At 33.1% G+C, this 23,758-nt stretch overlaps 1 protein-coding gene across 3 annotated transcripts in view; it reads right to left on the reverse strand.

Moving 5' to 3' along the window:
- Positions 1 to 23,758, reverse strand: part of LOC145297542 (DNA polymerase subunit gamma-1-like) — a 231,559-nt gene that overhangs the window by 119,601 nt on the left and 88,200 nt on the right. For all 3 annotated transcript variants that reach the window (XM_080143503.1, XM_080143500.1, XM_080143504.1), the window contains 3 exons: positions 19,254 to 19,333; positions 10,511 to 10,693; positions 6,132 to 6,225 (listed from right to left, as the gene is read on the reverse strand). In XM_080143503.1, the coding sequence (XP_079999629.1) occupies positions 6,132 to 6,225; positions 10,511 to 10,693; positions 19,254 to 19,333 (357 nt within the window). The remainder of the gene's footprint in view (positions 1 to 6,131; positions 6,226 to 10,510; positions 10,694 to 19,253; positions 19,334 to 23,758) is intronic.

The raw sequence follows: 23,758 nt of genomic DNA on the forward strand, positions 1-23,758 counted from the left end.
TCACCTGTTTGTTTAAATGTATGTATGTATGTTTGCCTAAAATTTTCGACAGAGGTGACAGATTTTCACGAGATCAGTATCATTTTGAAGCTAGACATCTCGGACAACAAATATCGAAAATTGGCCAAAAACATTAATTCCTTCACCCTCAACTGGGCAATTTTCTACAAGGAGGGGTCGATTTTTTGCAAGTTATTTTGCAAGTCAACGTATGGGTTGGATTGACTTTGCCTAATTTTAACGTTCCAAACTTCCAGTCATGTCATGGAGTAGTGATAAGACGTCAGATTTTCTTTCACTTTCTTTTCCACCTTCGCGTCATGGGTTACAGCTTGCCTGCCTATTACCACTTTTTTTTTGTTTTTGCTCAACACATACCTCCAAACACCTGGGAAATGCCAGGCACCAAGGCTAGTTGAATATATAATTGATTTATTGTTTGGTTTCCTTCGAAGAGAGATGAACTGGAATAATGAGAAGAGACAACGACACCACAGAGAGGTATGTTATTTACCTGTGCGTTACACAGACTGAATGATAATGAACTGTTTTATCATATGTGAAATATCGCATTCACATACATACGACAACAGAAGAACATTTTAACCACTAGATGTCACGTTGTTTATAAACACTGACAATAATGTTATACACCCACCGGCCACACAACACAATACTGATACTATAAGTTGTTCTTTCAATAAGGGCATGTTCACTTATAGGAAGAATGGTGTTTCTATTTACTTGCAGGTCAAATATATAGCCCAGAGAAAAAAAGCAAAAGAGAGAAGTTAACACTCAGCTGGCAAAGCAAACTTAGTACGAGCTTGTGGTTCCATACACTTACACTCCTGTCCACACTCTGTCTCTAACTTGGCGCACACATAAGAGGCAATAGAGAAAAAAAAAAGAAAAATTTTTATATTTCTATTCAAAAATGAAGACGTGTTATGAGTTTTTCTGGCTGATGAAAAATCTACTGCACAACAATTTTTAACATAGGAACCTGTCATGTGAATGATTCATACATGTGCATTCATAAAGCAATTGAAAAAGATAAAAATCTGATGATCCCCTTCCACGTAGCAATTTTTCAATTTTAACCCCTTAGCAGCTCTTTTTTCCAGATGAAAACCAATTAAATGTTTTCCACGTATCTGAATACCCTATATATCAAAGTTCAAGTCTGTTGATCAAAAATTTATTGAGTGTATAGGTTGAGAAGTGTCCTCACATGCACATTGTTATATATATATATATATATATATATATATATATATATATATATATATATGAGAGAGGGGAGAGAGAGGGGGGGGGTCTTGCTTTTCCTCATTCAATGGAGATTTAAAAGAATTCCAATTATAAATTATTGTATACTGACGACTGTTTACAGAACAAACAAAATTAGAACTATCATGCCACTTGTCATAATATTAATTGATTTCTAATCTAAAAGCTGCTTCTTGACTTTATAATTAATCAAGCAAGGGAGATAATTCTCTCTTAACAACTATAAAAAATATATATTTCAGTTTTTTGTTTTGTTTTTTTGCATGTAAGTTAACTTAGGAGCACATTGAGAATGTTGAAATTTTTATACAGAAATGTTAGTTTTCCTTGCTTTTCCCAATTCAATGGTAACTTAAAGCAATTCCAATTATAAACTGTTGTATATTAATGATTTTTCACAGAAAAAAAAATTAAAACTAACATGCTCCTTGTCACATGAATTGATTTCCAATCTAAAAGCCAATTCCTGACTTTATAACCAATCAAGGAAAGGAGATAATTCTCTTTTTTCAATTATACTCGTCTGAGTGCCTGGCGTTGCCCGGGTGTTTGGAGGTGTGTGTTGAACAAAATAAAAAAAGTGGTAGTAGGCAGGCAGGCTCAAACTCGTACTTCAAAGGAGAAAAAGAATGTGAAAAAAAAAAAAAATGTGACGTCTTTATTGTTGCGTCAATCACCAAACCAAAAGTGATGTAGGTTTAAATTAAGGCTAGTCAATCGAAAAGAGGGGATGATTTTCGAAAATATTGACAAAAAAAGCGACCCCTCCCTGTCCAGTTGAGGGGGAAGTAATTAATGTTTTTAGCCAAATTTTCAATATTAATCATCCGAAGGGCCGAGCTTTAAAATGATACCGATCTTGACAAGTAAGATTTATATTATAGATGAAAAATATATTTAGCAAAGATAACCCACATATTATACAGTTGAATTAATGGTTTATTTTAGCTTGGTATATTACACAAAATCTTTTGAAGTTTTATTTTATGTGTTACATCCATTTGATATATATATATATATATAAATAAGTGAAATTGTCTGTGTGTCTGTCTGTGTGTGTACATTTCCCTACTAAATTACTCTGTCAATTTTCAGTCTATAGACTCGAGATTTGACATAAGGGGTATTGAGATTTGGGAAATCTTTTTAACCGACTTTGGCAAGAAATTTGGCTGTCAAGGGGTCAAAGTTCAACGATTTGACCTTTGAAAACTCTACTAAACTCCTCTGCCAATTTGGGGTCTAAACACTTAAAATTTTAGATGTAGGTTCCTTAGACATGAATTAAACTTTAACTTGATTTGAGCCCAAAACAATACATGTTAAGGGGTCAAAATTGAGGTCAGTTTAAAAAAATTGTTTGGTCTAAACATTTGAAATTTTACATAAAGTGTATTCAGACATAGGACAAGCTTTTTAATTGTTTTTTGACTGAAAATTTCGCTACCAAGGAGTCAAAGTTCAAAAGATTTGACCTTTGCAATTTCTAGCAAACTATTCAGCAAATTTTGGGTCTAAATATTTGAAATTTTACATAGAGGGTATTCAGACATGCAGCAAGATTTTTAATCAGTTTTTGGACAAAAATTTGGCTGCCAAGAGGTCAAAGTTGAAAGAGTTGACCATTACAGACTATCAAACTCCTCCACCAATTTTGGGTCTAAACACTTGAAATTTTAGATGTAGGTTACCTGGACATGAGTCAAACCTTTTACTATATATATATATACACACACACATGCACATAAAGTTATGAACTACATAGGGCTCAAGCAAAGCTGGCCTGAACTGCTAGTATATAAGATAAATGGAACAACAATGAAACACAAGAAGAAATCATTAAAATATGTTTAGTTGGTTTTTTTTTTTTTGTCTTTTCAGTATATCCTGCCTCCAGATCATTTCAGTTGATGATATAATCTGTAGTTCATCATATATATACATATATATATATATATATATATATATATATATATATTTAATTGCCATATATATATATATATATATATATATATATATATAAGCTATGAAGATATATGTGGCAATTAAGCTACATAGAATTACTGCAGGGACTCATCAGGCTACAATTTAGATTATATATATCACCAGCCTGGGTGCCCGGCGTTGCCTGCATGTTTGGAGGTGTGTGTTGAGCAAAAAAAAATTAAAAAAATAGTGGTAGTAGGCAGGCTCAAATCCGTACCACAAAGAAAGAAAAGAACATGAAAAAAAAACCTGACGTATTTGCTGTTGCACCCATTGCCAAACCGGAAGTGACATAGGTTTAAATTAAGGCTAGGCAATCGAAAAGAGGCGATGACTTTCGAAAATATCGGCAAAAAAGGCGACCCCTCCCTTTAGAAAAGTGCCTGCTTGAGGGTGAAGCAATTAATATTTTGGCCAATTTTTCGATATTTGTCGTCTGAAGGGTCGAGCTTCAAAATGATACTGATCTTGTGAAAATCCGTCGCCTCTGTCAAAAGTTTTATGCATACAGACAAACGTACATACATACATTTGAACAGACAGGTGAGATTTATATTATAGACTAGCGGGGGGTACCCAGCGTTGCCCGAGTGTTTGGAGGCATGTATGTAGAAGAGGGTGACCCTGTTTCATTATTATAAAAAAAAAAACATGATGTTAAGAAAAATTGGAAAAACCAAAACAAAGCAAAACAGCGAACAAACGTTAAAAAAAAAAAAGGAAAAAAATGTGTAAAAGATGAAAAAAAAGACAGGCTCGAACCCGAAGCATCGAGGCTAAGGCAGAAAAAAAATGCCCGACACGTTATCCCTAACAGATAAAATTAAACCTTTAAAAACACTTGCAGGTGGTTTAAACTAACGTCAATGTTTTCTAGGTCAAACATTACGTCATTGTCGTAGTAGCAGGAGGAGAGAAAATGAAGGAACATTTTTTCCGGCACCCTCCTTGTAGGGTGAAGGAATTAATGTTCTTGGCCAATTTTTCGATATTTGTCGGGCGAAGGTTGGAGCTTTAAAATGATACCTATCTGGCGAAAATCCGTGGCCCGTGTCAAAAGTTCTTGTGAGACATACAAACACACACACACATTTTCGCTTTTGGGGTAACCGGCGTTGCCCGGTTGTTTGTAGGTGTGTGTGTGTGGGGGGGGGGGGATATTTAATAACCCTGCTTAAATATTACAAAAAAAGACGATATTAAAAAAATCGGAAAAACCAATACCAAAACGGAAAAAAAATGGCATAAATAAACCTGTCGGATTGAACCTGTGTGTAAGGGGGGACTAAAGAATAAGCGAAGTAATAAAAAAACGTGTTTAAAGGTGTAAAAGAAAAAATATTTTTGGTCGGGAGGCAGGATTGAACCCAGAAGCCTTGCCACATAGGTGGAAACAAAAGCCAACTACTTAACCGTCTCGACCGCGAGTGAGAGTAATTGCATGTTCAGTAAAGGCTTATAAAGCAAGTGAAAGAGGTTTGATTGACAGGAAGACACTAAATGAGGTCATCGCAGGAAGGGGGGAAAGCAGCTTCCCATTGTCCAAATCGAATAGCAATTGTCTGATATAAGGAGAAACTCCACATTGATCAAAAGCTGATTGCTTTCTGGATGTTTTGGCACAAAAACCGAGAACACGACCAGTTTGAATTTAGTTTCACTGTATTTATACTAAAAAGCAGGACAAACAGGGGGCAGAGCGAAATAGCGCAAATCTCATAAAAGTCGACGTAAATAAATCTAGAGGCGACTCGCGTTCCCAAATCCTAGATATTATTATCTAGAGGGTATAGAAACACTTCTAAGCGATAGTAACCCCCCAGGACCATCGTCGAAAAAAGCCTTTTCGAGACATACAAAAAATGCACGCGCAATATCTGATATAAGGAAAATATTTCCACATTGATCAAAGCTGAATGCTTTCAGACATTTCCAGCTATCGTGACCAGAAAAATACCGCCAGAATTAGTGTCGCCTTTAATATAGGAAAAAACCTAATTCACACACGGCGAGCGAAAACTGTTGAATATTTATCTTCCCGAACTCAAGCAAATTAAATAGACAGGCGAGCTCCATTGTTAACTCGGAGATATTATAATTTATATATGATATAAAAAGTTTTAAGAAGTTGCGAGCCGACCGAGTGTTCTCTGAAAAAAGCCTTTCTTGGACATACACAAAAAGCAAACATACATACACACATTTTCACTTTTATATATATAGATGTATACATGTATATCTAAATATCTAAAAGTCTGCAAGCAAAATGTTCATGCTTGTTTAATTTTAAAAGGAAATGTCCTCACAGATATAAAATAGTTGTATCAAAAATTCTCATTACCAAGTCAAAACACAATTTATCCACTAACACCATATTCTCTGTGGTACTTAATAACATTTAACAAAGTCTAATTAACAATAACTTCTTAAACCACATTGTTAGATATTGTGTCCATCCCTAAAAATGTAATGCAATCACTTTTTTATTCCATTTACATTGACTCACAAGTATAGCTCAATGTGAGTTTTTGCAATTGTGAATTTTAATTGATATTTTTTTTTTTTACATAGACATCACCACTTATCGAGGCCAAGAGGCCACTCGAGGATAAGGGTTAAAGAGTGTACAGTAGTCAATTGGACAATATAGTAATCTTTAGTAATGGAAATTCGGTAAATTTGTTAACTTAAGTGGAACGGTTCATACAGAACTTGTTTACATTAGACTTGAAGACAACCATATTGTAGTCAGCTGGAAAGCAGGCAAACAGAAGACAGTTCTACAGGCGTTCTAAGAAAGAAACTTTGCTTATGGAATCTATATTTAGGATATTCTAATATATATATTTGACCTGAGTAATTTTCTTCTTTTTGTTTGTTTCTTTCTTTAATTTAAACTGTGCAGTTGACCAGTCCAAGTCCCATAACCAAACATCTTCTTTATATCTGAAAGTGAAAAAAAAAATTTTTAAATGTTGTGTAAATATGAACATAACACAGTGGTTTGCCTGATTTAATAATTAAAATTTTTCTTTCAGAGTGATTTGTATTTAAAAAAAAACAAATTAAAAACAAATTTAAAAACAAATTAAAAAACAAATTTAAAAACAAATTTAAAAACAAATTTAAAAACAAATTAAAAACAAATTAAAAAACAAATTAAAAACAAATTAAAAACAAATTAAAAAACAAATTAAAAACAAATTAAAAACAAATTTAAAAACAAATTAAAAAACAAATTAAAAAAAAAATTAAAAACAAATTTAAAAACAAATTAAAAACAAATTAAAAAACAAATTAAAAAACAAATTTAAAAACAAATTAAAAAAACAAATTAAAAAAACAAATTAAAAACAAATTAAAAACAAATTAAAAAAAAAAATTTTTTTAAATTAAAAACAAATTTAAAACAAATTTAAAAAAACAAATTAAAAAACAAATTAAAAAACAAATTAAAAACAAAATTAAAAACAAATTGAAAACAAATTGAAAAACAAATTTAAAAACAAATTAAAAACAAATTAAAAACAAATTAAAAAGCAAATTAAAAAACAAATTAAAAAACAAATTAAAAAACAAATTAAAAAACAAATTGCCCTATTTTATGCAAATCTTTATAATGGAGTTTTATACATATTTAATTCTTTTTTTAAACCAATTCTAAATTTATGTTGGCCATTAGACTATTATTGTCATGTACTTGTTCACATCTGTATGTGTATGTGTAAATATTTATATCTCAGTAGGATTTTTTTTATATTTGTGTGTTCATTTGTATTGATGTTAAGATTTTTTTCCTATCCTCTTTTTCAGTTATTCAGATGAAGACAGTGGGGTGGTGATTTTGTAGCCTGGCCGACTTCTGCATATTGTATTTTTTTCACATTTTTTTTTTGTTTTTGTCTGCAGAGTTGTTTTGGCAGTAATGAAAAATGCGGTACTGAAACACATTCAAATTTGTATAATTCGTTTTATATTAGTTTTTATTTTAATTATTTTTACTAGCAAAAACATGCTTCCACTAATCGTATATTTTTGCTGGTCTTTGACCATGTTACCATGACGAACATATATACATATATTACACTGTCCGTCAAAAAAAGAAGGTATGCCTGGAAGGATGATCTCATGATAACAAAACAGGCATTATACTATCTTCTGAAAAAGGAGAAAATAATGCCTGGGAGGCTGATATTATGACCATAATACGGATACTATACTAGTCTAAAACCATATAATAAACAAAATTGAACATTAGAAATTTGATACTTCTGCAGTTTATAGACCATGCGGAAATTATAAAGTTATTTAGAAACTCATTCTTAACATGATGGGGAGGGGGTAACTATTCTGTACTGTCACCTAACAATTTAATAAATAGAAGATATTGTAAAAATTGAACTGATCTTGAAAATCCTTTTTAAAAGAATAAAAAAAAAATCCATAAACTGTGGGCGTATTGATAGTTCAGTAGTACACTAGAGAGTAATAGTATAGGTTCGGCTTCAGATACCAAATCTCCATTAGTAATTTATATATCCACTATGAATGCAATGCAGAATTCAAATCATAATGGATCTATTGCACAACTACTGGTAAAATAACACTTTGTGTTCAATTAATCGTATGCAATGAACCCCAACACATCATAAAACAGACAAATAAAAATGAAACATTAGTTAAAAATCACATAAACAGATACATATGTCATATTAGTAGAAATATAGAGCGATGCATACATACATGTATATACGCTGCAATAAGTGTTTGTTATTCTTATGTTTTTGCAAACTTTAAATATTTCCATCTCCTATTATCCACATTTTTTTTTTTTTTTTTACAAATCCTTTTTAATTCCAAGGAAAAACAAAACAAAACTTTGCAACTGTTTTTTAAGGCATATACATTTGTCTCTGATGAGTTGTTTGGTGGGCATCTGTTATTTAAGGAAACGTGTGTAGCCAGTGTTGGGGAGATAGAGAGAGAAAGAGAAATAGAGAAGCGAAGCTAATGCAAAGTTAGTAGTTTTAGTTTGAATACAAAAACATCTTTACGTATTTTTACATCGCAAAAGTAGGTCCCATATTTGGACTTATATGACTGTTACATCGCAAATATGTGACCTAAGGTCCTTTTCATTTAAGCTATTTTACAACACAAAAAATAATATTGATAATAAAATTGAAAAAAATCATTCATTTCATAAACACAACAAATACTTTGAATTCTAACAACTATAGTTCATTTGAAAAAAAATATATATATACTTTTCATATTAAAATCTTACAACATTAAAAAAAAAAGGGGAGTAGCTTGCATTGTTAATGTTTAATTTTCAACGTCTTTTTCTGTTTCTAAAATGGAACAGCGTCGCACTTTTCACAAGAAAATTTTCAAATATTTATACTGGTGTTTCTGTTTTCATTCATCTAGAGGAAGTCTCAAAATAAAGACAAAACGTTGATGAACACATAACTGTTTGTTCCTTTTTATTTCTCTATTTCATCAGAATACTATTTCCATTATTCTCATCATCATATATATATCTATAATATAAAGCTGAATGTGTGTGTGTGTGTGTGTGTGTGTGTGGTCACAAATAGGCTCCTATATGGTTGACTATTTTAAAAAACTGATTACATATAATGATAGAAGATGTATCGAGGTACAGGAATGGGTATGTTTGATCTGGCAGAATGGTGGTTCATTAAAATTGTGGGGTCTGCGTTCGCGCCTGGTCCACAAAGTATGGAAATAAAAAATTAAAAAATTAAAAAAAACATTTACAAGTGTTTTTGATATAGATGTACATAAGAATACTTTGATAAGTATGTTTTAAAAGAAAAGATCAGACAAGTGCAAGAATTATCTCCCCCACCATGGCACGAAAAAAGAAAACAAAACTGTCTGTGTTTCCTGAAGAAGAATATTTTACTATTCAAAAATTTGAAAAAAATAAAAAATAAAAAAATAAAAATGCAATTTAATTTTAATGAATAGAAATGTTTATTAAAATCAATTTTGCACTTGTCTGGTCTTCTCAACCATTAAATTTTTAAATTATATATGTGCTCTTAGATATGTTTTGCATAGAAATTAATCCGATAAGTATCGAAAAAATCCAATCTTAAAAATGTTTACAAAGGAATATTTTACGTTACACAGGTTTAACCTTGACCAGTGTAATGTAAAATATTCCTCTGTAAAAATTCTTCTTTTTCATCTATAAAAGAAGGAAGACTATTTTTAAGATTGCCAAGCCCAAATATCAGCTGACGTCGTGTTGTAAACAAAAACAGACGAATTTGATGAATAACATTATCATTTTTTTTTTTTTTTTTTTGCAAATTAGTCCACCGGGCAAATTATTCCCCATAATATTCAAGGGAGGATTGATTCTATAATATTAAATACACAATCTGCATGAACGAAAATATCATGTTTAAGCATAGTGTATGACCGAGCAAAAAATGATTGCAAAATGTTTTTGACTCCTAATGGGGGTAGTTATTTATTTGCTGCCCACCTTGGCAAAATGTGGCACAAGGCCGGAAAGTGGGGATCCAGCAGGCTACCCTAAAGGAGGGGCACTCCTGCAATTGTAAAAATTGCCTGAGTAACCCCATCGACATTCCCCGGTAGGGGCGCCTCAGGCAGTAAGTAATGAACTTACTCCACCGGAAAGCTCAGTGACAAAGCCTGGGAGGGTGGACTTCCTAGGTATTACCCAGGCAGTGTACCTCAGTCCGACAGGTGTTGAGTTGGTTCCCAGCCCCTCACCTGTCAGGCTGAGTGTCAAGTGACGAATCCTTAACGAGTACTACTACCCTGTCTCCCTGCAGCTGAAGCCGCTAGGAGACCTTCCCCATCACGAGTAATGGGGGTATGAGATGAATGGATTCGCCAATCATTTTTATAACCACCAGCGGTGCTAAACAACCAATGAAAACGTTTCAAAATTATTATAAAAATTGTTGAATTTTGGATTCAATCAGTTCGCCGTTAACTACGCCACGGACCGCATTTGATTCTTGGCCGCCATCTTGGTTACTGATCTGAACTACGCCGCCATCTTTGTTCAACACAAAGTCTCAAAACTTAATAATGATAAAAAATATAATTTGCTCTCTTTGATTGAGCACTATCAACAACCCTTGTTGAAATTCACTTATTCTTAATTTTTGGATATTTTTCTACCTGAATAAATATATATATATACACACACACATACCTTTGTTCATGCAGCAATTCACAAGCATCATCCGCCAGTTGCATTAAAGAAAGTTTCAGTTCCCTCTGAAGATCATTATACGTGTCATTTGCATGTTCGTGGTATCGCTCCCAATTTTGATTGACTGGGAGAAATGCTGAACCCATTTCAAGCATTCCAGACAGAGTCACAGGATGGGGAAACCTAGGGATACAAAGAAATGAAAGAAAGGATGATAAATTATTTCTTGAGAAATAATAACGTGTTAGCAGGATCCCATAAAAATTTAATGTTTTTTTTTGTGCATTTAAATTTAATCTTTTTAAAAAGTCCAAATATTATGAAATGACAAAATTTATACGATGATTTCATTTTATAGTAAACATAAAAATAAAATACCCCTTTTTTTTTTAGCTTTTCCTCTTGTTGTATCATCATGTAGAAAACAATACACAAATATAAAATATAGACTTATTCTGTTATAATAATAGAAGTCGGTGTTGGGTACCTCGTCCTACTAGATCATGCTGTCTGAAGATATTAGCTTCCTGACTTAAAAAACACCAAACATTGATGTGATTGTTTTTTCTTTTCCGTTTGCAAACCTCAATTATGTTCTACAAAGTCAAAAACAAAAAACAACCAAACTGAATAAATATTTGAAGATATAAACAACTAGAAGCATAAAAACTTTTACCAAAATAACCCAACTCAAAAAGAGTATGATATGCCATTAAACAAAATAACTAAACACTATGAATAAATATTTGAAGAAATAAACAACTTGAAGCATAAAATTACTTTTTACCGAAATTATTGGATTTTTAAAGTTTAATATGCCATTAAAAAAACAAAAAAAAAAAAAAACATTATATATTATTTTATTTTTTGGAATCATTTGAGATAAGGCTCCATAATTTGTGTATTGATTCTTTTGTGGACTGTTATCCTCATCTTCATAGTTGTTGTTTCACCACGTTTTGGCCAATTCATCCTCAGACCTTCTTCAGGCAGAACCAGTGGTGCAGTGGATAGAGGCATTGAGTTTCTACAATTCCAGGTGAGCATTGTCTGCAGATAGCGGTTTCAATCCTGCCCAAAGCAGGCGAGAGGATTAGTTGGGCAAAACGTGGTGAGACAACAACAACTATGGAAGGCAGTAATTACTGGGGATACAGTTACAAGACTCAACATTCCTATTCCGTTGCGGTTAACCACTTGAAGAAGGCCAGAGGATGAGTTGGTCAAAGTGTGGTGGGACAACAACAACTATGAAGATGAGTTCACAAAAAATGATGACACAAATTATTTTTATTTATTTTTTTTTTATTACATTTTCACCCCAAACAAGACACATTGCCACTTTGATATAGGGGGCTACTATCAGGGACCTAAGTTGCAGGGGTACTATGTAGGGAGTTTAGCAGCAAGATGTCTGTTCATATTACACTTGAACTTCTGCATGTCAGTACAGTTGGGGAAGTAGGAAACCGGAAGAGAATTCCAAAGTCTTGCAGTTCTGGGGAAGAAGCTATTAGAGTAAAAGGCTTTCTTACATCTAGATTCTCAACTGTGTAGGGGTGGGACTTCACTGCTTGTCAGGTTTGTCCAGAGTATTTTCGTCGAGGGGGTACAAGGGCTTGTAGTTCGTCAGAGAATCCACCATTAAAATACTTGTAAAACAGGCAGAGGGATGCAACATTTCGTCGATAGGACAGGGGCTGAACTTTAGATGACAGTTTAGTCCCTATTAGGTTGGTGACTCTCTTTTGGACCCTTTCCAGGAGCGAGAGACTAGTAGCAGATGCACCAGCCCAAATGTGACAGCAGTACTCCATACATGAGCGAATGATGGCTTTATAGAGGTACAGGATACTTTCAGGTGTAAGTAACTTTCTAGCATGATAGAGAGAGCCCACCTTCTTTGCAGCAGCCTTAGCAATGATCTTGATGTATCTATTCCAACTGTTTCCTGTGAACGTTAAGACACAAATTATCTCAAATGATTCAACAAAGAAAAATTTGTTATCCTATTATTGTTATAACATATTTTTTAAGTTTTAGTTTACATTAAAATGCAACTTTCATGTTCTTTTTTTTTGGGGGGGGGTACATAAATTATTACTCACTCTCTTAACCCCAGAAAATGCACAGTAAATTTATTTTAATATATAACTTTCTTGTATTCTATTTGATGAGTTTTTTTCTCATTTGAAAATAGGTTAAAAATAAAAACTTTAAAAACCATAAGATGCAAATATATTTTTTTTTTAATTAAAATCAGTTTTTCTTGAATTTTGTCTTCAATTATTAGGTCAAATATCCCTAATGTTTCTGAATTTTTGAGATGATGATTGATAATTTGTATTAATTAGATTATTTTCGATTACTGTTCTCATCTTCAGTGTTATTTTTATAATGGCTTACGTGTGGCTTCCGGGCCTTGATAAGTGGTGACTACCATGTAAAAAAAAAAAAAAAATTTCAATTATCTTCTCACTTTTTGTTTAATTAAATTAAACGATTATTTTATACAATAGAAAAATGAAAGCATGGAAAGTAATATGGTTAAGCTTAAACATGGAAAAGTAAAGGACTAGTTGTTAAAACTGGAAAAGAAAAGAACAAGATATTCTAGTAAAAATATAATAAATTTATAACTTAAAATATTGCAGCATTAAGAATGGATTTTATAATGTTAAATTGAATTTTTTTTAAATTAAAACAAATTTAATGTTGCAATATTTTAAGTTATAAATTTATTATATTTTTTACTAGAATATCTTTTCTAGTTTTAACAACTAGTCCTTTACTTTTCCAAGTTTAAGCTTAAACATATTACTTTTCATGCTTGCATTTTTCTATTGTAATCCATGATTTTTCCAGGCTTCCAATAAATTTGCATGTTCTTTGTTTAATTTTAGTCTTATTTTTTTGCCCCCATAAACATAGCATACACATATGTAATAACAATGTATGACACTCGTCTGCTTCAATAAAATCCCCAATTATCTCCCTTTCATTCTGTCTGTTTCACTTGTTACTTCCCTTTTCACAATAGCAGTGAATTAGTAGCAACACTAGTCACTGAAGCGACGTGGTTGCTATTGAAACCAGTCATAAAAAACACTGTTCACCTCCTTACATCTTTTTACGATTTTGAACATCAGTAAATTCATGATAACTTTTGTTTTACTGAACGAAAATTGAAATTGTGTTTTTCACAATATAGCTGAGAAGGTGATCTATAAACTCTAATAATTTTGGGAAATTTGCTCGAAAAATGAGTGAGTGGTAAAGCTTTAAAGAAGTTCTAAATGACTAGAACTGCCACTTAACCATATATTTAAACACTTCCTTGTTTGAATGATATTTTCCCAAGATCAATGCCAAAACATGGATAAATCTTAGTTTAATCACCTAAATTACTTATAGTGAAATAGGTTCTTTCGATTTTTTTCCCCCAGATTTAATACTCTAATAATTAGATTTTTTAACTGAAGTATTTTATAACTAGCAAAAACATGCCCTCTCCAGTCGCATATTTTTTGATAAGCTGGGAAAATGGTGTCATGGTGAACGAACATCTAATACACTGACCACAAAGGAGGAGGAGGAGGAGGAGGAGGAGGAGGAGGAGGAGGAGGAGGTAATGACAGAGAAGATTTTTTTTTTTTTTACATAGGCATCACCACATTATCAAGGCCCAGAGGCCACTCAAGGATAAGGGTTAAAGAGTGTACAGTAGAAATTGGACAATATAGTAATCATTAGTAATGAAAATTTGGTAAATTTGATAACTTATATGGAACGGCTCATCAAGAACTTATTTACTTTAGACTTGAACACAACCATATTGTAGTCAGCCGGAAAGCAGGAAAACGGAAGACAATTCCACAGGCGTGCAGATGGTTTTATAATGAAGATTACTCTCACAAGAGCAAGAGTTAATGCCTGAGAGGATGATATGACAACAAAATGGATAGTACACTATCATCCCATTAAAAATAATACAATAATGGATTAAATCGGGGGGGGGTAATTTAAAAATGCCTAATCATAAAAACATTATTTATTATAGTTCCTATGCTAAGATCAAAGTGTAGTATCTATTCTCAGCATTCCAGCAATATCAGATGGTATACCCTCAACGAAAATATTGCGTATATATAATAAAATATAAAAATGCTAATTACACATGTATATTACAGAATATTAATTTATTAGAAACTATTTTTAAAAGAATACGTGAATTAGTAATAACTAAATATGTTTATGGTCGTTTGCAGATTACTATCTATATGGTATTTCAATATAAAAAAAAAGCATAACTCATTTTGCTGTTTATATAGTTAGGATAGGTGAAAAAAACTTTCGCATTTAGATCAAGTTTGCAATTTTATAAAGAAAAAAATATAGTTTTCGTATGCTCTCATGAGCAAATTGTCACAAGTTACTTCCCTTGTTGAGTATTATCTCCCTTTAACAAGACTCCATTGGAGCATAGACTTAGAATTGGAGTATAGAATTATATTTAAGTTTGTGTTATTCTTTGCTGAATAAGTTACAGCGATTTATTACAAATTTTGATTTCGAAATTAAGTCAGTTTTGACAAATTTAAATTAGGTACGGTAAATGTTACCTTACACTACAACAGAACACCGACTACTTTAATTTGTTTTTTTATGGGTATTCAAGGTCACTGACAGCAAATCTGATAATAAAACCCGTTGCAAACTTACCGTTTGCATGGTATGAACCCCTGGACCCTGGGACTATTTTGCGCCATTTCACCGCCTTCAGTAGTGTTTTTCTTATAGTGAATGTTGCAATATTTTGGAGTGGTAATGGGGTATGATCCCACACAGTCGGACGATTCTATTTATAAACGATGCTGCTAAGAACTGACGAATCAAATTAATTCACGTTCTGCTACCAACCAATCAGAAACCAGAATTGCTTCATAAATATTAAACCTTTTCTGGAGCAATTTCACATGTTCTTTTCCCGGGTTTCAACACGGTAAGAATATTTTGTTCTGTGGAACTGTCTACTACAAACAAGTCACCTCCCAGGACTTGTGTGTAACAGCGAACCATCTGAAACTGTTCTGAAACTCAAAATGGCTTACACTTCTAGAGGTTATGCGCCCAGCGTAAGGTAATATTTAAGGTAATATATTGTAGCGTAAGGTAATATTTATGTAAAGTAATATATTGTAGCGTAAGATAATATTTATGTAAAGTAATATATTGTAGTGTAAGGTAATATTTATGTAAAGTAATATATTGTAGTGTAAGGTAATATTTATGTAAAGTAATATATTGTAGCGTAAGGTAATATTTATGTAAAGTAATATATTGTAGCGTAAGGTAATATTTATGTAAAGTAATATATTGTAGCGTAAGGTAATATTTATGTAAAGTAATATATTGTAGCGTAAGGTAATATTTATGTAAAGTAATATATTGTAGTGTAAGGTAATATTTATGTAAAGTAATATATTGTAGCGTAAGGTAATATTTATGTAAAGTAATATATTGTAGTGTAAGGTAATATTTATGTAAAGTAATATATTGTAGCGTAAGGTAATATTTATGTAAAGTAATATATTGTAGTGTAAGGTAATATTTATGTAAAGTAATATATTGTAGCGTAAGGTAATATTTATGTAAAGTAATATATTGTAGCGTAAGGTAATATTTATGTAAAGTAATATATTGTAGTGTAAGGTAATATTTACCTAAGTTAGTTCCTCGATCAGTCAAAATGGCATTATTTTTAATAAATAAATAGCATTTAAGCCCGGCGTTGCCCGGGTGTTTGGAGGTGTGTGCTGAGCAAAAAAAAAAAAAAAGTCAATTTTTTAAAATTTGACCCCTATTATGACCCCTTAACATTTATTTTTTGGGTTCAAATCGAGTTATGAAGTTAGATCCATGTTCAAGGAACCTATATCTAAAATTTCAAGTGTTTAGGCCCCAAATTGTGGGAGGAGTTTGGTAGAGTTTTCAAAGGTCAAATCGTTGAACTTTGACCCCTTTACAGCAAAATTTTTGGTCGAAAACCGATCACATCGATTTTCCCAAATCTCAGTATCCTGTATATCAAATCGAGTCTGTAAACTGAAAATTGACAAAGTTATTGCAAAGGAAAATGTACACAGACACACAGACACGTTCACTTTTATAGATATATAGATTGAAAAGCAAAAAAAAATATTTAATTACAGACAAAATAAATTGCCACCGTTCGTCTTTTTGCTAAGAGCAACGTATATAGTATCTGCTCTGATACTATATTTTATTTTTTCAACACTCGATTAGTGAATGAGAGATTCTTTCAAGACTAAGGCAATTTTTATTTTTGTTCCCATCGAGACAGCTTTTTTTTTTTCATTTTTTTTAAGAGTGTTGGATTAAAACTGACCTTGTGTCTGTCTTTTGTAAAGAGGCAAGAAAATAAGGACTTTTTAATTTTAGTTTTTGTGGATTTTTATTCTATTTTCTTAGAATAGAATATCTTTGAATTGTTATATAAAAAAAAAATGCTGACTGTTAATCTGTAATAAATTAGAAATTGATGCGCAATAGAAACAAGCGTGGTAAGTTACTCCTTTTCTTCCTTTGCTCGTTCGGCTTACTCTTTCTTGTTTCGTTTTCACTTCTTTTATTGTCAGATTGCTACATTGAGGTGCAACTCAAATGAATGCTAAAAAGCAAATGGCTTTAATTACAACCCTTTTTCTTTCTCTACTTTGTTGAGATTTGCTCTCTTCATCAAGTTGGTTTTTACAAGGATATGTGAACTCAAAATATTTTCCGACCAATAAAAATCATTTCAAACTCAAGTAACAATCCTGTATGAAATTCAACAAGCCTATAAAACAGTTGCTTAATAAACTGAAATCAGAGTTCTTCCAGGGGCCACCTTTGATGCAACGTGCCTTGACTGAATCTCATACTGATCCTCGACAATTGGAATGTGTCATGCTGAAATTTCTTTAAGTGTGCTACTATAGCTCCAATGAACACAAAAGGTAAACACAGCAGAACTTCGAAACAAACTTTCTGACACTTATCTACTTCTTATTCAAGAACTTTAAAACTTCAAAGTATATTTTAAATTTCTGTTATAAAATTGTTGATATGAAAATGTTTTGTTCATAAATTAATGTTTTCCTGCTTTCATTCCAAAATTATCATTGAGTTAGCACTTGTTAACTTGTGGCCCATTTGTACCATTCAAATTTTTATCCATTTTTTTTTTCATTCACCAATTTAACTACATGTATATTACTGTTGTATATGGCATAATCGTGTTGACACATCGGTTCTCGTCAGATCACTGAAGATAAGCAATGTTGAGCCTGGTTAGTATCAGATGGGTCCCCATTTGGGAATTCTATGCACTGTATGTGATCTCCGCTTATCTCGGCATTTGTTTCCACTTGTCCTGTACTTCACTTGCCACTGGTATTTAACAATGTCGTCTCAGGAGAGGTGTAGTTGGAGATTACGCACCTCCGGCCAAACAAATTTCACACGCAAGCAACCCTTCGTGGGTATCCATGGTCTGTCTAAGACTGAGGGAGCCTGCTTTATATTACTGTCATTTCATCTCAAACAAAACAGAGTTCCACTTGGACGTAAGGGGCTACTATTTGAGACCAATTCAACAGGGATACAATGTATGGAGTTGAGCAGCAAGGTGCCTGTTCACAATACATTGAATTTTTGCATGTGAATATAGCCAGGGATTAAGGGCTCGGGAGGGAGGGAATTCCAAAGTCTAGCAATTCAAAGAAAGAAACTATTAGAATAGAAGGCTTTCCAGCACCTTCAATGTAGGGGTGGGATTTTGCAACTTATCAGATTGGTTGGATGTACTTACACCGAGGGAGTACAAGTGATTTGAGTTTGTCAGAGCACATTCCATTAAAATACTTGGAAAACAGACACAGAGATGCAACATTTTGGGAATGGTACAGAGGTTGATGTCTGATATTTTTAACAGTTTTATTAAAGTCAATTCTAGATAATGCATCATGTGGTTAGTGCATGTATTTGAATAGCAATCGCTTGTGGACTTATCACCACCCAAATGAAAAAAACCATGTTACAAAGATTTCTATGATTAAGGTGGATTCCACAGAAAGTCTCAGAAAATTAAATAAAAATGATTTTCATTTACCGTTTAATAAAAAAAATGCAGCAATATTCGGTTTTCCAATGTTTTCATTTTTTAAAAAATCAATAAGTTATAATATGCAAATAAAATAAGATTACAGTAATAAGTAATTTTATAAGTTGTCTCCCTTGTTAAGGATTATCTACCTTGTTTTATAACTGTCGTTAAAGAGACTTGCCTTTTTTCTGTTGTTCTTGGCCTTCGGGCCGGGATCAAAGTGTATCTGTTCTGCAGATGCTGCACTTAAGACAATTTGTACCAGTCAATGGAGGAGAAACCCTCTATACTGGGACAATTATTATTTTTGGTAACAAGAGTGACCCCTTTTTGCCTACTTTTAGGGGAGCTGGTGTTTACCCCACATTAAAAACGGCCTTGTGCCTAATTTTCTTTGGTGGGGAAGCAAATAAATACAATATAAGTCGAATATAAAGCGTCATTGTCTTTTCAACTTTTGATAATTATGCATAACTGTGCAAATTTGTCACAAAATGGCAGAATAAATCTGATGTAGATTTTCTAGTTGGCATTACTGATAAACCATAGCAGAAATATGTTCTGTTATGAACAGACCTTTCAAGAAATTCCGGCCAAACACGGACAAATACTTCATATGTAGCAGTCACATCCTGAGAGCAGTAGGACATCAGATCCTGTAAAAGAAAATGAACAAAACATTTCGTTTTTTATACACATGTGCATTTAAATGAAAGGCACAAACACACGTACATATTTAGATATGCATAGTGTTGCAGCAAAACCCGACACTTGACAAAAAGAAAAAGGAATTTATATATAATTTTTAATTTTAATTCTTTTTATATAAAAGTGCCCTTATCTGTTAGTCTGTGTGTGGAATAGTCTCTACCAAACTACTCAGTCAATTTTTGGTCTACAGTGTGGAACGATAAAATTGTCGCCCTAGAAAAGACGACATGGTTCCATTTTCGTTTCATAAAAACCAGTTTTCTTTCTTTGTTGCAAACCATCTACTAGTTGGCCAGTTGTGTACAAATCCCAAGAACGATAGAAGCCTTCTATCATGTTTGAAAGTGACACAATGTTTAACGAGCGAGATCGGAGATGCATTGCTGTACACCTCATGCTCTCTACCGATCCAAGTTACGGTAATAGGACCATTGCCAGCACCCTCAATATGCATCACTGGATTTCTACGAATAATAGGAACATGCCCAGGATGATGAAAAAGTTTCCAGCAACAATTATGGTCTTTGGTGTGGTTTCAAGTGAAGGTCACATCATGCCAACTTACATCTTCATAGTCTGCTTAAAAGTCAACACCAAAATGTACCTGGATATGCTGAAGAGTATGGTGATCCCCTGATGTAATCACGTGACCGCTGGCACAACCTGGGTGTGGCAGCAAGACTTGGCAGCGGCCCACAAGTCCAAAGAGACCCACACTTAGCTTCAGAAGGAGTGCTATGACTTTGTACCCTTCTTTCACTGCCTCCCCTTCTTCCCCCAACCTGAACCCGCTAAACTACTTTGTTTGGTCATACATCAAGAACATCACCAACATAACCTCCCACAACACCAAAGCCAGCCTGATAACGACAATCTGCTTAGCATTCACCAGCACTTGTGGAAAAAGCATGCTCCTAGTTTCGGACCTGTATTCACTGAGACTGAAGGCAGCTGCATTGAATAGATGTCAGTTCTATGACATAATCAAGTTACCTCAATTGATTTTTTTTCAATAAAAGTTTTAAAATAAAGTTGTAGTGTTGTTTTATTTAGGGTGATACTTATCATTCACACTGTATAGACTTGAATCTATAGAAAAAATTTGAATTACTTTTTAGCTGGTAAAAATAACTGCTAAGAGGTCAAAACTGAAAAAAATGGGAACTTGACCAGCGAATGTGCAAACATATATTTATACATTAAACTGCATTCATTTTTAAATTTTGAACTCCATTTGTTGATAGCTCAGACAGTAAAGACTTAGGCTGGAGAACCAAACGTTTCAGTTTCGATTCTGATGGCATCAAGTCATATTTGTTTTTTTTTTTAACTTTTGAAATCACAACTATATATCGGGTACAATATAATAATCAATAGAGAATTGGCTTTATAATAATACAAAATCTGCATAAATTAAAATATAATATTTAAGCATATTTTACAGCTGAACAACATTGGGCGATCTGCTAAAACAAAATTTTATATGCAAAAACCCAATAGTTTATTTAACAAAGTTTAAGTTACATTATTTTTCAGTGTAACCACTGCCAGTTGTGACATTTCAAGGTGGGCACGAAATTAAGTATGTGATGAATGGGGATGCTATCTGAACGAATACCTAAAAGCCACTGGCTTGAATAACCACTCTCTTTCTTTCTTTGCTTCATTAAGATATGCTCTCCTCCTCACTTTCAAAAGCAAGTTAGAGCTTTTACAGAAAAGTGTTGGCTCAATATTTTTCAACCAATGAAAATTGTTTTAAACACAGAATCTTAAGCTGATGCGGACTTAGAAACTAATATAAAAACGAGGAAATAATCAGGCAAGGCAGATCAAACCCAGCACACCTTGAATGACCCAAAAACATAAGCTTTCACACACACACACACACACACACACTTTTAACTGAGGAAAGCAAAATGAAAAAGAAGAAAATTCACATGTCCATCATTTCGTGCACATGTATACACGCACAAGAAAGGTAAACCAATGCATACGTACAACACTACACTGTTTGTATTATTTAGATTCATCAGACTACTGTTCTCATCTTGATTGTCATTTTCACAACGTTTTAGTCAATGTAACCTCCGACCGTCTTCAAGTGTATCTTGCCAGACTCAGGAATATTTGTATCGAACTCAGGAATTTCAACAGAATTTCAAATGGAACCCTTTATTTACTTCACGGGAGTAGCATGCTCTCGTTCTGTCAGCCATGACTGGATAGAGATCCTAAGTAATTCACAATTGTATTTTTCGGTCACCCACACAGAGTCCACAAGGACCCATGGCACAGTGGTTAGAATACTTGGAAAAATCAAGTGTGAAAGTGGTATCCTTCTGAAGGTTGAAGGTTCAATTCTCAGTGTGGGCGACCAAAAAATACTATTGGGAATTATTTAGGACCTCTATCTAGTCATCCCTGATGGAACATGCTAGACCGATGAAGTAAATAAAGAGTTCTGTTTAAAATTTCGTCCAAATTCCCAAGTTTGACAGAAACATTCTAGAGTTCGACAAGATAGACTTTAAAAAGGTCAGAGGTTACATTGACCAAAACATTACGAAAATGACACTCAAGATGAGAACAGTAGTTCGATGAATCCAAATAATACGAATAATTAATCCTCATCTGAAAAATTCAGAAATGTAATACACTGTGTTTTGAATTTTTTTTTTTTTTTTTTATCTGTGAGCCATTGCACACCCCCTTTGCAATCACCAATGTGAGAGATGATCACCTAATTTCCTATGTGTTGTTCAAACTGCTGAACGTCACCATATGTTCTGTGAAAATGTAGTAAAGAAAATATGTCTCTTTCTCATATAGGTGTAAGAAGAGTTCCAACAGCTTAGCACTGAATATTTTTACCGATTCTTTTTATGTCTTGTTGCGACTATATTTTAGCTCTTCTCATTAGCTGAATTTTAATATTATTTTTTTTATTTTATTTGAATTCAGAGCCAATTTTGTACAAAATATGAAACCCCTTTTTTATTTATTTTAACTAGCAGGGTTACTTGACGTTGCCCAGGACAAATGTGTAACATATTTCTATTAAAACTATCTCTCGCTCTCTCTCTCCTCCCTTGCTTCCCTCCTTTCTCCATCTCTTCCTTCTCCACCCAGCCTATTCTTCTATTTGCACAGACACACACACATAATCAACTCAAGAAAAGGCAACTTACTCTGTAAAAAAAAAAAATTTTTTAATCCAAGTTAATTCCTTATACTTAATGGCTGGAAAACAGACCTCCTTGATGAAACTTGTGCCAGTTTTGGGTCAAAGAATTTTTTTTTAAATTATAGATATTAAACTGGGGACAACACCAATCAAGAGAACAAATTTTGTGTGGGTTTCTTTTTTAGTTTTAGAGCGGACATACACACATACAACTAAATAACTCAAAAACAGTCACCAAAAGTACACCAAGACATTACATTGCAAAAACAAAAATGTAAGAATGGGCTAACCAAAAGCATGCCAAGTATTTTCTGGATGAATTCAATCAGGACTATATAGATAAGTAGGCTCTATAGACTGGCTAAAAAGAGAATCATGCCATTATGATATGACTGGCCAATATCAAGGCTTGATGCCCAATGCTTTTAAGATGAGTGGTCTCAGCAGTGACAAGTGCAAATTCTGCCACATAGAAGTAAAGAGTGTGAACCAGCTGACATCCACCTGTAAGGTTCTGCTGGGGAGATGGCTACTATATGATGCGACACAATGAAATATGTAATCTCCATTGGATCGTCTGTAAAAAGTTGAATATCGAATGCAGCAGCAAGTCTTGGGAACATGTTTACCAGAAAGAACAGTTGGAAATAAGTCATACACCATCCTCTACGATTATGCGATCCCTACAGCTATGTATCTAGTAAACGGAACTATTAAACTTGACATAGTAATATGGGACAAGAAGAAGAAAGAAGCAACCTTAGAAGTTTGTGTCATTAACGATGCTGGGTTAAACAGAGCTGAGAAGGAAAAGATAATGAAATACCAAAGTCTTATGTACAACATGAAAAGAAATTGGAATCTAAGGAAGATTTCTATCATTCCAGTAATTATAGGAGCAATTGGACTCATGAAAACAGAATTTTAAAAAACTGGCTAGCGAATATACCTGGTGAACTAAGTGCAAGAGAGATACAAACAACTGCACTTGAATGAATAGTTAGAATCTTAAAAAGGTCTGTTTTAATGTATAAGGTAGCGGGTGAATGTCTGGCATTTTTTAGAACAAAATAAAAAATAAAAAGGGGGAGAAACAACTGCCCTTTATAGAATAGATGGACACCACGCTTACAAAGTTGCAGTTCTTGTTTGTTCACAAACTCTTCCTAGGGTTGTGAAGATG

Source organism: Euprymna scolopes, chromosome 18 (genome assembly GCF_053919585.1).
Source record: "Euprymna scolopes isolate OS-2025 chromosome 18, ASM5391958v1, whole genome shotgun sequence".
In the NCBI taxonomy this organism is placed as follows: Eukaryota; Metazoa; Mollusca; class Cephalopoda; order Sepiida; family Sepiolidae; genus Euprymna; species Euprymna scolopes.